The 16,864-nt window shown below is 46.6% G+C and overlaps 1 protein-coding gene across 1 annotated transcript in view; it reads left to right on the top strand.

The window, feature by feature from the left end:
- TFDP2 (transcription factor Dp-2) overlaps nucleotides 1–14,216 on the top strand; it is a 122,384-nt gene extending 108,168 nt beyond the window's left edge. The window contains exons 8-13 of the mRNA XM_054729411.1: nucleotides 2,059–2,205; nucleotides 5,500–5,568; nucleotides 8,632–8,783; nucleotides 11,107–11,273; nucleotides 13,752–13,857; nucleotides 14,016–14,216. Coding sequence (XP_054585386.1) covers nucleotides 2,059–2,205; nucleotides 5,500–5,568; nucleotides 8,632–8,783; nucleotides 11,107–11,273; nucleotides 13,752–13,857; nucleotides 14,016–14,199 — 825 coding nt within the window. The 3' untranslated portion in view covers nucleotides 14,200–14,216. The remainder of the gene's footprint in view (nucleotides 1–2,058; nucleotides 2,206–5,499; nucleotides 5,569–8,631; nucleotides 8,784–11,106; nucleotides 11,274–13,751; nucleotides 13,858–14,015) is intronic.
- Nucleotides 14,217–16,864: the final 2,648 nt, after the last annotated feature.

The following is a 16,864-nucleotide window of genomic DNA, read 5'->3' as shown; positions in this document are numbered from 1 at the left end:
ACCCCCCTCAAAAAAGTCAGCTGAATTAAACAGTGTTCTTTAGTTAGTGATCTCTGTGATTGGCATTTGGGTGCAAGTTCCCTATTTTCATTGAAAGCTAGTAAGAGTATGTAGATTAGTACTAGTCCATGGACCACATTTTGAGATGTACTGTTTACCTAGAGCTCAAAACATGCATCCTTGACTTTTCAAAGTTGAATATCCTCCCAGACAATGCAAGGCCTTAGCTCACATTAACTTCATTACCCCTTTCTGCTATACATCCTATTGTTGTCATGTATATTAGTTCTATATGTATTCTAGCCTCAAAAAGACATTCTTGTAATATTTTTATTGATTTCAGAGAGAAAGGGAGAGGGAGAGAGAAATAGAAACATCAGTGATGAGAGGGAATCATTGATTGGCTGCCTCCTGCACGCCCCACACTAGGGATTGAGCCCATAACCTGGGCATATGCCCTGACTGGGAATCAAACCGTGACCTCCTGGTTCATAGGTCAACACTCAGGCCACGTCGGTCGGGCCATTCTTGTTTTATACAGAGAGTGTTAATTAAGATTTTCCTTTTTTGTTGGTCTTCATTCCATCCTACTTTTCCATGCTCTATCTCAGTTACATCATCTTTCTTCTCCCTGAAGAAGGCCCTTTAGCATTTCTTAAATTTAGATCTGTATGTAACATAATCTTTACTTTCTTTAGATTGTTCTTTACTTTTGAAGGATAGTTTCGTAAGCCTGCTAAAATGTATTTTTTAGCAGGCTTATGACCAGAAGAACATTAGGCGAAGAGTTTATGATGCTTTAAATGTGCTAATGGCACAGAATGTTTTCAGCACTTTGAAGATGTTATAATAATACTAGAGGCCCGGTGCACGAATTCATATACAGGTGAGGTCCCTTGGCCTGGCCAGCAATTGGGGCCGATTGGGGCCATCTCTCCAAGTCCTGATCGGGGCCAATGGGGGGCCGGCTGGCCAGGGACGGACCGCAGGAGGGCTCCAGGGCATGTCCTGCTCATCTCGCCCAGTCCCGATCGGCCCGACCCCAGCAGCAAGCTAACCTGCCATTCAGAGCGTCAGCCCCCCAGTGGTCAGTGCGTGTCATACAGACTGGTCGAGCAGTCGACCGATAGGTCAGACACTTAGCATATTAGGCTTTTATATATATAGACTAGAGGCCCAGAGCATGAAGATTCATGCACTCGGGGGCGTCCCTCAGCCCAACCACCCTCTCACAATCCGGGACCCTTCGGGTAGGGTCCCTAGGCCTGGCCTGAGATCAGGGCCTATCGGGTCTTTCCTTCCCAGGTCTGCAGGAAGCTGGCCCCACCCCCACCGCTGCCACTGCTTGCCATCTGTGCAGCACTGCCTCCCCTCCCCTGCCACTGGTGGCCTCCCTCTGCAGGCAACAGGCTGGGGTGCAATGGCTTGGCTGGCCTGGGCCTCCCTCTTTCTTTGCTGGGGGGTGGGGCCAGCCATGCAAGGGGCTGTCTGCCTACCTGATTGCCCCTAACCGCTCGCCTACCTGCCTGATCACTCCTAACCACTGGTCTGCCTACCTGATCACCCCTATCCACTCTGCCTGCCTGCCTGATTGCCCCTAACAGCTTGCTTGGGGGCGGGTCCAGCCCAGTGAGGGTCTGTTTGCCTACCTGATCACCCCTACCGCTGGTCTGCCTACCTGATCTCCCCTAACCACTGGTCTGCCTACCTGATCACTCCTAACCCCTCTACCTGCCTGCCTGATTGCCCCTAACCGCTTGCTTGGGGGCGGGGCCAGCACTGACTTCCAGTTGGTCAGCCTCTGGTTGTCGCAGGAGCCGACCGCCAGTTGCCTACCATCCGTCGCAGGCTCCCCGCTGGTGCCCAAGGCCGGAAAAGCCTCCGGCAGGATGGTTTCCTGGTGGGTGTGGCTGGTGGGCGTGGCTGGTGGTATAGCGAAGGTACGGTCAATTTACATATTACTCTATTATTAGGTAGGATTATTTATTAAATATTTTAATATCTTGTGACTGTTATCTTAACCCTTAACTTTTATCACTTAATAAATGTATTTTTTAGCAGGCTTATGACCAGAAGAACATTAGGCGAAGAGTTTATGATGCTTTAAATGTGCTAATGGCAATGAACATAATATCAAAAGAAAAAAAAGAAATCAAGTGGATTGGCCTGCCTACAAATTCTGCTCAGGAGTGTCAAAACCTGGAGGTAAGAAAGGAAAATCTGATTATACAAAGTAGTTTGCTTTGTTTTACATCAGAGGCATTTTAATTTAGAAATGTGGTTACATACTAGTAAAATATTCCTAATTATTTATGTATACCGTGTCTTTTTTAAAAATAGATTCTTCTACGTAGAGTTTTAGAACTGGAAGAAACTTTAGAGATATGTAGTCTGACTGATGTCCTGATGAAACGAGGGGTATAGAAATTAAATGGCTTGATTTTTACTGTTTCTTAGAGAAGATCTTCATTTTATTCTAATTCAATTCTGAGCATCTAATAATAACTTTGGTGATTCATATAACAGAAATACTATCTCAGTTTTGATATAATGCTTGCTTTATGGACCCCCAAAATATGGGTGAAGCTGTCCGTTTGCTTCTTATGTTTAAACTTTTACCTTTAACTCTAGAATCAGGGGCAACAGAATGGTATTTCACTCGTATCTTTATCAGAATGGACAGATGTTTAGCAGTAACATGAATTTGGACATGATGTGTACAAAAACATTTTTATTCTGTTAACTTTAATCATTACAGGAAATCTTTCCTAAACGAGCATGTGCCTTGACATGGTTTCCAAATCTGACGTATTTTTGTTGTCCCGGCCATAAAGGGAATAAACTGAGGTGACAGGTAGCTTACGGAGATAAGTGTGTTTGGTTTCATGTTTTTCTCATGATTTGGTACCATCATACTTGTGGATGGAGGGAGAAACCAGACATTTGTCAGAAATTATAACTTTATTTATATGGAGCAGTGGAAATGCCCTCCTCTTCTCCTTTTGATGGAGTGGAAGTTGAGCATCATTTTAATTACCGGTAATATTAAGCTGATAACAGAAATCTGTTAGCATCTGCTAGCTCTGTGCTTCACCAAAGATTGTACAGACAAAATCTCTGACGCCAAGGAGCTTTTGTTCTAATTAAGAGGAGAAATGTAAAAAGTGTTACCAAGAATGTGATTACTACTATGAAAGAAGTAGGTACAGATTTTCTGGGTGATAAGGGAGGGCTTTACAGGAAAAAATCCCTGAGCTCAGTCGTGAGGGAGGAGTAGGCGTTTGCCAAGTGGTTTAGGGCAGGGAGGGCCTTCCGGGCAGAGGCCTGCATGGGCTGAGGCAGGCATCGGAAAGCATGCCCACAGCGGGGTGTGGCCCGAGCACAGGCCAGGAGAAAGTGCTGAGCTGTTGGGACCTGATCCTGTAAACTAGGGAAGCTCTTGAAGAATTATAAAGAGGAGGGCTGCTGGGAGGTATTCTGAAGGTCACTCTACTAGAGGGTTGGAAGTTGGACAGACAGGAGGGAATGGAGGGGCCGATTGGAGGTGGCCTGCGTTATTTAGGGCAGTGGCATGAGTTTGGAGAAGTGTTCTGGAGGTAGAGTCGGTACAGCCTGTGTGTGCAGGAGGGGCAGGCGGGGGCCTGGCCTGTCACGCTTCAGGTACAGGGCGCAACGCCTACATCTTTTCAAATGATGAGGGCCACACTGATTTCACAGTCAGCCTACAGTAATTTAGGATTAAAGTGTGGTAGCGGTTAGAGGAATAATGAGAGGAAATTCCTGGTGCAGACTAGAGTGGATGGGGAGCAAATAAGAAATATTCTCTTGGAGTAGACAAGAAAAATGTCTCATTTGATGTCACTGACTTTTTGCCCAAAGAGACCGTTAGGAACTCGTCGCAAGGAAAATCAAACCCCAAGATCTGTTTTCCCGGTAGTCGAAAGAGTGAGGAAAATAATAGTCTTTTGAAGCTGGGAAATTTATCCCATAAGCATGTTTCTTACTGCAGACGAATTGAATTGTATATTGAATCTATATAAGCTACCTGTATTAGCAGTTGTGCTTATTTCTTTTTAAATACATTTTTATTGATTTCGGAGAGGAAGGGAGAGGGAGAGAGAGATAGAAACATCAATGATGAGAGACAATCATTGATTGGCTGCATGCCCCCTCCTGGGGATCGAGCCCGCAACCCGGGCATGAGCCCTGGACTGGAGTCGAACCTGGGACCCTTGAGTCCGCAGGTCAACGCTCTATCCACTGAGCCAAACCGGCTCGGGCCAGCTGTGCTTATTTAAGTCAGTCAAAATATAGTATAGCCGAAACCGGTTTGGCTCAGTGGATAGAGCGTCGGTCTGCGGACTGAAAGGTCCCAGGTTCGATTCCGGTCGGGGGCATGTACATTGGTTGCGGGCACGTCCCCGGTTGGGGATGTGCAGGAGGCAGCTGGTCGATGTCTCTCTCTCATCGATGTTTCTAACTCTCTATCCCTCTCCCTTTCTCTCTGTAAAAAATCAATAAAATATATTTAAAAAAAAAATATATATATATATATAGTATAGCAATTTTCCGTCAATAATAAACTAAAATAAATAAAAGGAGAAAAGGAAGGAAGGAGAAAGAAGGAAAGGCAGAGAGAAATCTGACATAATTTCTCTTTCGGGAAAGTGATATTTACACATGTGAAATAGGAAATGATACAAGATACGACAGGATTAAAAGTTAACTTCGATGTGACCAGGGCCAAGTATGGACCATAGAAGGTCCTGTGCACCATCGGAGGGAGAGTGTTAGTACTGACTGGGTTATTGGGAAATACTGTTACTAATGAGAGTGCAAATTGGTAACACATTTTGGAGAGGACTATACGTGTATTCTTTGACCTGGCAATCAGCCATGTGAGATTTTTTTTAAAGCAAATTAATTAAAAGTAAAAATAAAAGTCAGACTGAGATCTTACCTCATTCTTGGTGGGTGGGGAGGGTGAGCATAATAGAGCAAAGCAATTAATATTAGGGTCTCTGGAACCAGGTGGCTAGGGTCCTTGCCAAGCACTGAGCAGTGTGCCCTGGGGCAGTTACTTAACCCTTTGTGCCTCCACTTCCTTACTTGCAAATGGATAAGGACATACATAGGGTTTGAGAAGAGGAATTAAGGTAATGTGTGGGGAGTGCTGAGCTGGGTGCCGGCACATAGAGGAAGTGTTCCTAAGTGTTCGCTCTCACTGTTGGAACTTCAGTAGTAAATAGCAATGCGTCCTGCACACCAGGTATTCCTTAAGCAGATGGTTTCATTACTGATAGCAGCTGCCGCGATTCTGCTGAATTGTCTGCTCGCTTACCCCAACCCCTGCCCCCCAAAGAGGTGTGTCTTGCCTTTATTGATGTTGGTTTGCATCTCCCTAAAGAAAATTCTTGATATCTCAGAACTGGGACCTGAAAATGAGCAGTGCTTTATACCCTACAGTCTTCATGTTACTTTGTGGCCTGTGTTTTAAAGATCGAGAAGCAGAGGCGGATAGAGCGGATAAAGCAGAAGCGGGCCCAGCTGCAAGAGCTTCTCCTGCAGGTAAAGGTGCCGGGACGCCTTTCGTTACCTCCCCTGCCTGTGCCTGCTCCTCCGCTTACCTGCGTGTTTCCTACTTGGGGTGTCTCTGAGGGCGTGTCTGGGACCACAGGAGGGCAGCCTCCCACAGGCGAGCCCACTGCCATCCCCTGGTCTGTCTCTAAGCTGGCTCCGTCTCTCACCAGCTTCAGGGCCCCGCAGCCCTCACCTGCCCTGTGGGTGGCATTTTACACAACAGTTTACTTTGACACTTATCTTTACTCTGAACAGAAACTATTAGGAGTGTGTGTGTGTTTTAGTCCTAATGTGGAATACTAAAAAGTAAAGCTAGTAAAATTTTGGGCACATTGAGTAAAATAATTAAATCCACCTCTAATACTCATTATCTGTAAGTAACAGAATAACATGCAATACTTAATAAGCTTTGTAAAAATACCCAACCTTAAAATGCATTTATGTTTAAAAGAAAATTAAAATGTATAGTGTAATAAGGATCTCCCTATATATTTTTTTGGCTAATTGCCTAGAATTTGGATGATTTTTTAAAAATATAACAGAGCCTTTGTATGAAGTTATGGGAGGTAAAATCACAGGGTAGATGGACTTTCTTTTCTACTTTTGGTCATTGCAGTTGGTGTAAAAATTCACTTTGAGCCATACAGTGGAGCTATATATTCAATCCAGCCAGAAACTTGTAAAATGAGTCAGGGAATCTTGATGCCTTTGCTGTTTTTCCTTGCAGCAAAGCAAGCAGGACTCTCTTAGCCACAGCAAACACACACTGAGGACTGTGGCACCAGGAAGGGTAGAAGCAGCTACGGAGAGCCCAGGCTGCGCTGCTGTGGCTCACTGGGAAGCCGGAGAAAGTGGGGCCTTGGGCACAGGTTTATGGGGTTCCCCTGATTGCAGATCTCATGGGCTCCCTTTGAGTTTAGGAGATACACGTGCCTATAGGGGAAGGAGCGGGGAAAGGAACGGCACGGGCGTGTTCCTGGGAGGGAATGCATGCCTTTATGCCTTGGCTTTTATCTGCAATTTTCTTTATTTGAAAAGCTTTCAACCAATCCTAAAATCAACTTTGATTTGAACAACTGTAAGTCATTTAATTTTTGGTGAAGTCCACTTTTCAGAAGTAAAGATACCACGGGGTTACTACTATGTTTTCCCCCTGAAATAGTCACTTTGTCTGAAGGATAGAATGTTAAGTACGCCTAAATAGTCCAGGTTTTTGTTTTACACTTTTTAGATGCATATATATATATATATTCCCCCCTTTCACATTCGTGTATAAATCGGAGGGGCAGGAGAAGACGGGTCGCCTTCCGAAGGTCTGTGCTGTTCTGAGCAGGAAGCGGGCCGGGGCAGGGGAGTGGCAGCAGGTGGAACAGAGACTTTCCCAACACAGGGAGCCCGGAGTCTGGGCCGTTTCTTCTTTCCTGTGCTCTGTGTCCGCTTTTCATACTGAATGAACCCATAGGACCTACCGCTGGAGGAGGCATTTATGTTTTTCTTATTGGACGTCCAAATTAGATTTTGTTTGAAGAGACTGCTGCAGCTTTTAAAAAGCTGACCCTTGATTCCTTTTCCTGCAGCTGCTCCCTGCAGCATCCTGCCTTCTTGTAGACCTGGCGGCCGGGCCCTCGCATCTTAGCTCCTGCCCTGCACCCGCTTCCCCCCGCTGCCTCTCTGTGGTCCCCGTCCCTGCACAGTTAGCTGCAGGAGTTCCCTGTCAACTCCTGCTCCCTCAGCTCCGTGCTGAGCCTTCCTCAGGTTTCCTCAAGAGTGTCATGGAACATTTTGGAGCTTGGTTTTCGGGATATGTTATATTTAAAATCTGTTTCTCAATAGACTTGTAATTACGTGTGTATCAGAAAGAATGGTGCTAGCCAAGATCGCTCTCATGTGTATTTTCTTAATTCCTAAATTTTTCCCCCCTCTGTGATCTCTCAAACCAAATATTTATAGATGATTTCATCCTGGAGCACCCTAGCTGTCAACATTTATAAAAGCAGGTCTCTCTATTGAAATGAAACCCAAAGTATAACAGGAAACAGCCACTTCTTGCTCTTTCATATCTTATTTCCTCCTAGCGTTTTGTTCTTTCCTTCATCAAAAAACAGAGATGAAGTTGTCTTAGAAAATTAAGTCCCTGAACAATAATTTGCCATGGCCTGCCTACTTAGCTTAATTTTTTTTAACAGTGTCACAGCACACTGACATCACATGGCACAGGTGAGTTATGCTTGTGTGCCACTGCCTCTTTTGCATATCATTGGGCTAGACCAGTGGTCGGCAAACTGCGGCTCGCGAGCCACATGCGGCTCTTTGGCCCCTTGAGTGTGGCTCTTCCACAAAATACCACGGCCTGGGTGAGTCTATTTTGAAGAAGTGGCGTTAGAAGAAGTTTAAGTTTAAAAAATTTGGCTCTCAAAAGAAATTTCAATCGTTGTACTGTTGATATTTGGCTCTGTTGACCGACACCCCCACTTCTTCAAAATAGACTCGCCCAGGCCGAAAACCGACTTCTGCGCAGTGGGCCACGAAGTTTCAATTGCACTGTACGTGCACGCCTACACGTGGTATTTTGTGGAAGAGCCACATTCAAGGGGCCAAAGAGCCGCATGTGGCTCGCGAGCCGCGGTTTGCCGACCACTGGGCTAGACTAAGCGATGTATTCAACCCTGAACTCTTGGGCGTCTGTGGTGGGTGAGGGGAAAACAAGCTCGCTCGGTGTCATTTTCCCTGTCACTCGCTCTGAGGAGAGCTGCAGGTGCCCCTGGCTCTCAGATTTGTAAGGTCCCATTCCTATGGAGAACGGAAACCATGGGCCCCATTGTTTACATTACGATGATGGTAGACACCATTTAAATGTAATTTTTCCCCTTGAAATATATTTACTGAGTTGGATTATTCTAATCTTTCTTAAGTGTCTAATTCACTACAGGTGGAAGGTCTCTTTAAACTCTAATTTTAAACTATGCTTTAAGTGGATTTTCTTTATTCATTTAATTCCAACTCACTTATCCATATTAAATAACTTTATTTTTTTTTTATTGATCATTACAGCAAATCGCTTTCAAAAACTTGGTACAGAGGAATCGGCAAAACGAACAGCAGAACCAGGGCCCGCCAGCTCTGAACTCCACCATTCAGCTGCCGTTTATAATCATCAACACGAGCAGGAAGACGGTCATAGACTGCAGCATCTCCAGTGACAAGTGAGTGCAGAACGGGGGCAGGCTGCCGGCCGGCCACCTTCTCCTCACGCAGTCCTGTCATTTGCCAAAATAAGAAGGGTGCACTCCTTTCTCTGCGTCCTCCACGGCTGCCTCCTTGGGGCGTGTGAAACACCCGCTCCTACATGGAGTGGAGTCAGCTTCTGGCCTGTGCTCCATCACTCGCCCTGCACAGCCCCCAGTCACGTGACCGGCCCTCTGCTGCCTGTCACGCGCAGGGTGGTGCCTGGACCCAGACCAGGATGTGCACGTATGTACATGCATGTGGTGTAATTGGGCAAGAACTACAGCGAGGCCCTGAACCAGTTTGGCTCAGTGAATAGAGCGTTGGCCTGCGGACTGAGGGGTCCCAGGTTCAATTCCGGTCAAGGGCATGTACCTTGGTTGCAGGCACATACCCCGTAGGGGGTGTGCAGGAGGCAGCTGATCAATGTTTCTCTCTCATGGATGTTTCTAACTATCCCTCGCCCTTCCTCTCTGTAAAAAAAAAAAAAAAGGAACTGCAGTGAGGTAGACCGTCAGTGAGGGTCTGACACAGGTAGCTCGCTGGTGACTCGCTGTCCTAGTTTATTGTGGAAATATTTTAGATCCACATGTGGCACAAAAGCAGTTACCACTTTTACTCTACCACAGTTGAGTGGGCTTCTGTTTACTAATGGATGAATAGACGTGAAAATGCTAGGTGCAATCTCTCCTTTTTTTAAAAAAAATCTTATAATTGAAAGTTAATACTTTTGACCACCTTCATGTATTTTGCCCCGCTCCCTCCTCCCCATCTCTGGCAACCACCAATCTATTCTCTGTATCTATGAGTTCAGTTTTTTAGGTTCCACATTAAGTGAGATCATTCAGTATTTGTCTTTCTCTGAATTATTTCACTTAGCATAATGCCCTCAAGGTCCATCCATGTTGTCACAAATGGCAGAGTTTCCTTCTCTTTTTTCATGACTGAATATTTTATTGTATTTATACATTTTCTTTATCTATTCATCCATCAGTAATACAGAATTTATGTGTAATTTATTTTACCCTTCATGAAAATCGTTAATTCATTGGTCTTCAGGCTGTGACCAGTATCGTGAGACAGTTGAGGGCATGGGGTGTGGAAGATGGCTCCCCTGTTTAACTGCTCCAAAGCTCTGTTTTCCAGAAAACAAATGGGGATGATTCCAGGGCTTCTGTCACTTCCCAGCCCTGAGGTGAGGATTAAATGAGATAATGCCTATCAAGGCTTGGACTCAAAGCAAGCAATTTAAACATATAAAATGCTTTTATAAAGGAAGTGCAGGAAATCTGGGAGTCAGGGAGTTGTTGCTCTAAGGGCTTTATGGCTTCTATTCATCCCTGGCTGGGGTCCATTCCTGGGTGGTATCTGACTCCTGCTCTTCCCCCGGACGGAAGGAGACTCTAAGAAGCTTGCAGCAGTTTGTTCACGGTAGGTCCTACAGCCTTTCTTTCACTCACTGTGGTGATGCAATCTTTCCCCTTACTTAGCCAGGCAGCTCATTAAATTGACCAAACTAGCCCTGGCTGGTGTTGTTAGAGCAACAGCTTGCACACTGAAGGGTCCCAGGTTCGATCTGGACAAGGGCACATGCTCGGGTTGCAGGCGGCAGCCGATCAGTGATTCTCTGTCATCATTGATGTTTCTATCCCTCTCCCTCTCTAAAATCAATAAAAATATATTTTTAACCCTTTGCACTCACTTGCTTTTTTCTCGATTCCTTTATTTTAATGCTAACCGTGTCGAGTCACACTCGACATCCGAGTGCAAAAGGTTAAAAAACCAACAATATTGGATTTAGACCAGAATTTCTGCCTCCAATTTGCAATAGCTTTAATGAGGGCTAAAGTTTATGGACCTCTTTTGTCTGTCACATGAAAGTTATTTTAATTGGGAAAGTGATGTATTTGAGATGTCGTCTCCTGAATACAGCAGAATGACCCATATTGCTATAAACGTCGATAATTTCTAGTACTATAGCTGAACTTAGGCCCTCATTCTTTTTTAAAAATATATATTTTATTGATTTTTTACAGAGAGGAAGGGAGAGGGATAGAGTGTTAGAAACATCGATCAGCTGCCTCCTGCACACTCCCTACTGGGGATGTGCCCGCAACCAAGGTACATGCCCTTGACCAGAATCGAACCTGGGACCCTTGAGTCCGCAGGCCAACGCTCTATCCACTGAGCCAAACCAGTTAGGGCTGGCCCTCATTCTTTTATGTAATATACAGAGTAGAAAACTCTTCAGACCTCCCCAACACCATGGAAGCCCCTTACCAACTTTGTTTCCTGGTGCAGGTTTGAGTATCTTTTCAATTTTGACAACACCTTTGAGATCCATGATGACATCGAAGTACTAAAGCGGATGGGAATGTCCTTTGGTCTAGAGTCAGGCAAATGTTCTCTGGAGGATCTGAAACGCGCCAAGTCACTGGTGCCAAAGGCGTTAGAAGGTTATATCACAGGTATGTTAACGGATGCTTTCACATGTTGTCCCAGATTAAGTATGTCAGACCCGAACATGTTAAAACCTTTTTCCTTTTCTCATAGAAAATTAGTTCAAGTCCACGGTATGCTCTCCCTTGATTCTGAATCCTTTCCTACTTTAACGTTTTGAGGAATTGCCACTATTTTCCAAAGCAGTTGCATCGTTTTACAGTTCTACCAGCAATGTATGAGAGCTTCAGTTTTCCACACCCATCCACACCTTGTTGTTGTCCCCCTTTTATTATAGCCGCCCTGATAGATGTGGGATCTCACTGTAGACTGATGTGCATTTCCCTAGGGCAGTGATGGGCAACCTTTTGAGTTTGGTGTGTCAAACTGAGCATAACTCGGGTAGTGTGTCACTCTGAGGAAAAAACATTATTTCGCAAATGTTTCATCCTCGGCATGCGGCTGCGTGTCATCAGAAATGGCTACGCGTGTCATAGGTTTGCCATCACTGGCCTAGTGACTAACGATGTGAGCATCTTTTCACGTGCTTATTGGCCATTCGTAAATCTTCCTTGGAGAATGTCTATTCAGATCCTTTGCTCGTTTTTTAAATTGGGTTCTTTATCATTTTTATTATGAATTATAAAAGTATACTTGAATATACTAACAACCACAGTTTTGCATGTTATATAATTCAGATTTGTTTCACTAATTCTGACATCCCTTACTAAGATTATGGTATATTCTGCACTTAGAATCTGGATGTTAGCAAACAGTGCTTCTGCCTTTGCTTTGGGCCGTTCCCTTCATTATAAGTAGAATTGCACATCAGTTTTTAAAGGCATTTTAGTAAGTTCTAAGGTATATTAAATCAGATATAAGCAAAGTAATAGTTTTTATTTGTTTTGTTTTGTGGTTTTGGCTCCGGTCACAACACAAGTGTCTATTGAATGAGACTTTGTTTCTGTTGGTTTTAGTTCTTAAATTGGCATCACCCACTCCTGCAAATGGGACCCCATCTTATTGCCCCTCATCCCTGCCCGTTCCCCCTGCCCTCTCCCAGGGCAGGACCGGCTCTTTATTGGCAGCCCAGCAGCGGCTAAGGAAAGGGCTTTTCAGGAACTCACCACAACTTTAGTCCATTCTCATTGTAAAAGCTCGGGCGGGCGATTGGCAGGCTCTCTGGCTTTTATCTCTCCGTGACCTCATTGGCAGCCTGGGGCACAGACTTTCTGGTTAGTGCAAAGGACAGAGGGCTCGTGAGAACCACTGTGTGCCTAGGATAATGTGAATGAAACACAGGCTTCCAAAGCTGTTGTGAAGAGAAAGTGTAATGTGTTATGCAACTAGCTGAGCTCTGACAAAGTTTCCTCGTAGGCCAATTGCCAATTACTATTCGGATCAGGATTCTGGCTTTAATGTTATCGTGTGCAGACTTGTTATTTAATGTATTAAGTCTGCTGTTCTTAGAGCCGAAGTTATTTTTTCACAGCTGCCTTGTTAGCCTGTGAGAAACCTAAAATCTGTGTAGAGGCTGCGTTTACTTTTCCTCCTACGATGCCTCTCGCTTGGCCCGACAGTGCCGGCTGGCCGTTTCCAATCTTCACACACACAGCTTTCTGTGTTTTGCGCAGCAATTATAAAATTATTTTGATTCAACATAATAAGCGCTCGTTTTGGTAAATTGCATTTTTCTGAGTGTTCATTCGATCTTGTAATTCTAAGAATTTCTTTTTAGAATTGTATTTCTAATAAGTACATCACCTTTGTAAACTCACTATTGAAGAGACTGTACTTATTCATGAACATTTAGATCTTATATGTCCTGTCACTGCCTTCTCTGAGCTGACACTCTAGATAAGGAGGTAAGCATTGAACAAGTGAAATTACAGTGAGAATTGGTCAAGGTTATGATAGGAGAAATACGATGTATGTATAGAAAACAAGGTGAAAGGACAGACCTAACATCTATGCAGACTGAAAAAGCGGTGCCGGTCTCACCCTCACTAAACGCATGACTGCTCGTGGCCTTTAAAGGAGAGCTGGTTTGAGTTACAAGCAAACGGTTCCAGGAGAAAGAATAGAATAGTGTTGGATGATGGTAGCACCGAGTTCACCAGGGGGCACTTGAAAAGATGGATTCAGTGGGGGTTTTGGCAAAAATGTGTCTGTCCTTCGTACCTCCGATATTTCCGACTTGACTTTCTCTGCCCACTGCTGGCTTTGGCTGTTCCCACCACCGTCAGGGTCCCGAGTCTTCCACCGCGAGGACAGCAGGTGTCCACGGAAGTCCAGTGATGGCTGTCTCTTGAGGTCTTAAGAGAATGAGAGCCCACAGTTGGTTTAATTTGAATTCTTACTACAGTCAGCCTTCCTGTTGTGTCCCCCCCGCCCCTCCTTATGATTTAGAAATGTCTCTTCTCAGCTGCAGAAACCTGGCTTCTCCCCAGGGCAGGAGGCTTGTGTGGCTGTGACTGCGGGACCCACCGCTGTCTGTTTCCCTGTAGATATCTCCACAGGACCGGCATGGCTCAATCAGGGACTGCTTTTGAACTCTACCCAGTCAGTTTCCAGTTTAGACCTGACCACTGGTGCCACCTTGTCCCAGTCAAGGTACGTATGTTTCAGGGTTCGAAAGGCGAGCCCGTCCCCTTCTTGGGGGGAGGCAGCATGTCCCTGCCCAGGCTCTGGGTGGCACCTCCTTTCCCGTGTGTGAAGAAGCGGAGAGCGTTCTCCACGTTAACAAGCTGTGTGTTTGAATTGTTTGCTAGCGTAAACCAGGGGTTCTGCTTGGATGCTGAAGTGGCCTTAGCAACGGGGCAGATCCTGGCCCCGAACAGTCACCAGTCCAGCAGTGCGGCCTCTCACTGCTCCGAGTCCCGCGGGGAGACGCCCTGCTCGCTCAACGACGACGACGAGGAGGAAGAGGAGGAGGACTCCTCCTCCCCAGAATAAAGACAGGACGAAATCCACATTTTCCTATGGATGCTCATGTGTGTTTTTAGTGTGAGCTCTTGTTTTTGAAATGATTGCTTCAGTCCTTGCTTCTGTTTGCACTGTGTGTCCAGTGGAAACTAGGGAAACACAACCCGCGAGTTACACGCAGGCTGACACGCTTGAGATGAGCGTTACCGTATGCGGATGAGACTGACAGTAGGGTAGTAGGTCACCTCTCAGAGCAAGCTTCCTGAGGGGACAGTCCTGGGAGACCTGGGCCGCATGAACAAAGCTCATTCACCTTCCGCAGGTGGGATCTGTTCCCCACGTGACCCTCCTTAGGACCAGGATTGCTACCGGGATCAGGTCTCGTGCCTCTCTCCGTGGGAGGCCCGGATGGGCGTGAAAAGTGCGGGAGGCGGGCCCGGGCCGGCTGCACTGCTGAGCTAGCTGAAAGCCTAGTTGAGGTGCTTTACGCACCAGCTGCCTTAGACAGCTTCTAGAAAGGAGCGCGCTAACTCTTAAGTACTTAAGTGACATTTAGAATAATTTATAGTGAAATGGAAATGATCACTATTAGCCAATGCATTTGGTGCATAGAACTTTTTAGGGCTACTTCTCGAAGCCAAGGTAGAATAGCCTTTCCACGTGCATTAATCCTCCGCCAGCACTGCCTTTGCCAGCATTCTCGTCGGGGCTTCACGGGGAAGGGAAGTGTCATTTTAATCAGAGCGATGCCTTCCACGCAGCGCTTCCATTCGAAACTAGAACACGGCCCTCCGACCAGAGGGCTTGCTTCCCGTTCCCTGCAGCAGTTGTGTGATTTCACCCGTGTGCATCGATGAAAATGAACCAGGTGTCATTTCCCGAACATGAAAGCACTGTTTTCCTGTCCATGTCACCTTTTATACATTTTCATTAATCAAAATGGCCTTACTGAGTTATTCCTGGGTAAACTGCGTTTCAGACCCACCTGGTGTCGCATTCTGAAAAGTGGGTGGGTTCTGGCTGTGCCGTAGCTGGTGTGTTTCGTAGCCAAAGATGCCGCAGGAACGCTGTGCTGCCGCGTCCAGTCCCTGCTCCTCCGAACAGGAGCATGGAGACACCTGCCCCCACGGCCAAACCCCAGCCAGGTCTCACAGCCAGGCCTGGAAAAGAGCAAATAAGAGAAAATTCGCTCCAGGCTTTGCCTTGGCCATTCGGATTTGCCCCTGGATTATGCATCGAGCACCTGCGGGCTCCGCCCAGATCAGTCCTTTTCTAACCCGGGGTGAGTGCAGGTGCCTCGTGCTGCCTTTCACAGCTCTGCCCTGTGCGTGAGCCGGGGGAGGCCTGGCTGGCCTGGAGCTGGGTTAAGCCATAGAAGCGAATACACAAAAACATACAACTTGAACTAAAGTAACTCATTCTGTCAGAAATAAGCTGTAGTGCAGACTCAGAGTGCAGAGACAGAGGCAGTTTTTAGAGAATTCAGTCTCAGCCCGAGTTCCAGGCACATCTCTTAGGCTGGGCAGATGGGAGGTCCCCGCGGGCCTCCAGGAAGCACTGACCAGGAGGTCGTCCGCTGCAGGCAGGTAACACCAGGCTCCCTCCCCACGGTCCCTGAAGAGGACGCCGCCTCCTCCACCAGCCCCTACCTTTCTCATCTCTGTACTGGAGGGGCCAAGGGCCACAGCTAGCTTTTCAGTCCTCAGTATTGTGCTGCAGGTCCCAAGACCTGTACGTCAGCATTCATGGCAGTCCATCAGTCGTAAGTGATCTCTACCAAGTAGCGAAATCCTCGCTAGAGATTTTGGGAACTGCTTCCTCTCTCCTGCTGCTACCGTGCTTTAAGTGGGTAAAATATGGGTTTAAAAGAAAAAGCAACCAAAGACTCACTAGGACTGGTGCCCCAGCCTTGGCCGTCCAGCCGTAGGTGTGGGGTTTGGCCGGAAATGGCCCCCGGTCCTCGGTAACATTGGGGTCACTGCTGAGGACATCTAACGGAGTCCTCCCCAGGGCATCAGTACAGGCTGGTGCAAAGCCTTCTCTGCAGAAGCTGGACCGAGATAAATCCTGTTTCACTCCATAAATCCCCTAACACATTATCTGGGTCTAAAATTCCACGCCCAGGCACAATTTCGAATAGAAATCACAGTGAAAAAAAAAGTTAGAAAGTAGTGGTTGCAACATCAGGCGCCGTTCTAGGAGCCGCACCGGGGGTTGTTTGCCGTGTGCACACATGGATCTCTCTCCCGGAGGGGGCGGCCCCTCTGATTTGGGGGAGTTTAAGAGGCCTTTCCCCCTCGGGGGTCGGTTTACTGTTACCCTTTCAAGTGTGTAGTATCAGTCTGCACATTCTTGCTCCAGTATCACTTGTGTGGGCTCCTGGCCGGCCTTGGACCTTAGGTCGTGGGAAGGGCAGTGCTTAAGGCCCCTGGTGCCTGCCCAGGCTCCCCTCCCCCTCCCCCACTGTGCATCTAGTCACCTTCAGGAAGATTGACGCAAACTGTGCCTTAGGATCAGGGAGGCCCTCGGTGAGCTAACAGTGACCGCTCACCTCGACAAAGCCCACTGCCCCTGGAAAATGTGACGAATAATGACCATGTGTTTCGTTTCCTTCAACTTAACTGTGTGTGGAAGTGGTGGGGTGAAACGGTGGTTTCTCCCATTTAATGGGATGACAGAGGGTAACTCCCCTCAG

Source organism: Eptesicus fuscus, chromosome 18 (assembly GCF_027574615.1).
Source record: "Eptesicus fuscus isolate TK198812 chromosome 18, DD_ASM_mEF_20220401, whole genome shotgun sequence".
NCBI classification, from domain to species: Eukaryota; Metazoa; Chordata; class Mammalia; order Chiroptera; family Vespertilionidae; genus Eptesicus; species Eptesicus fuscus.
The sequence above is the reverse complement of the archived record's forward strand: the minus strand, read 5'-3'. Positions and strand labels throughout refer to the sequence as shown.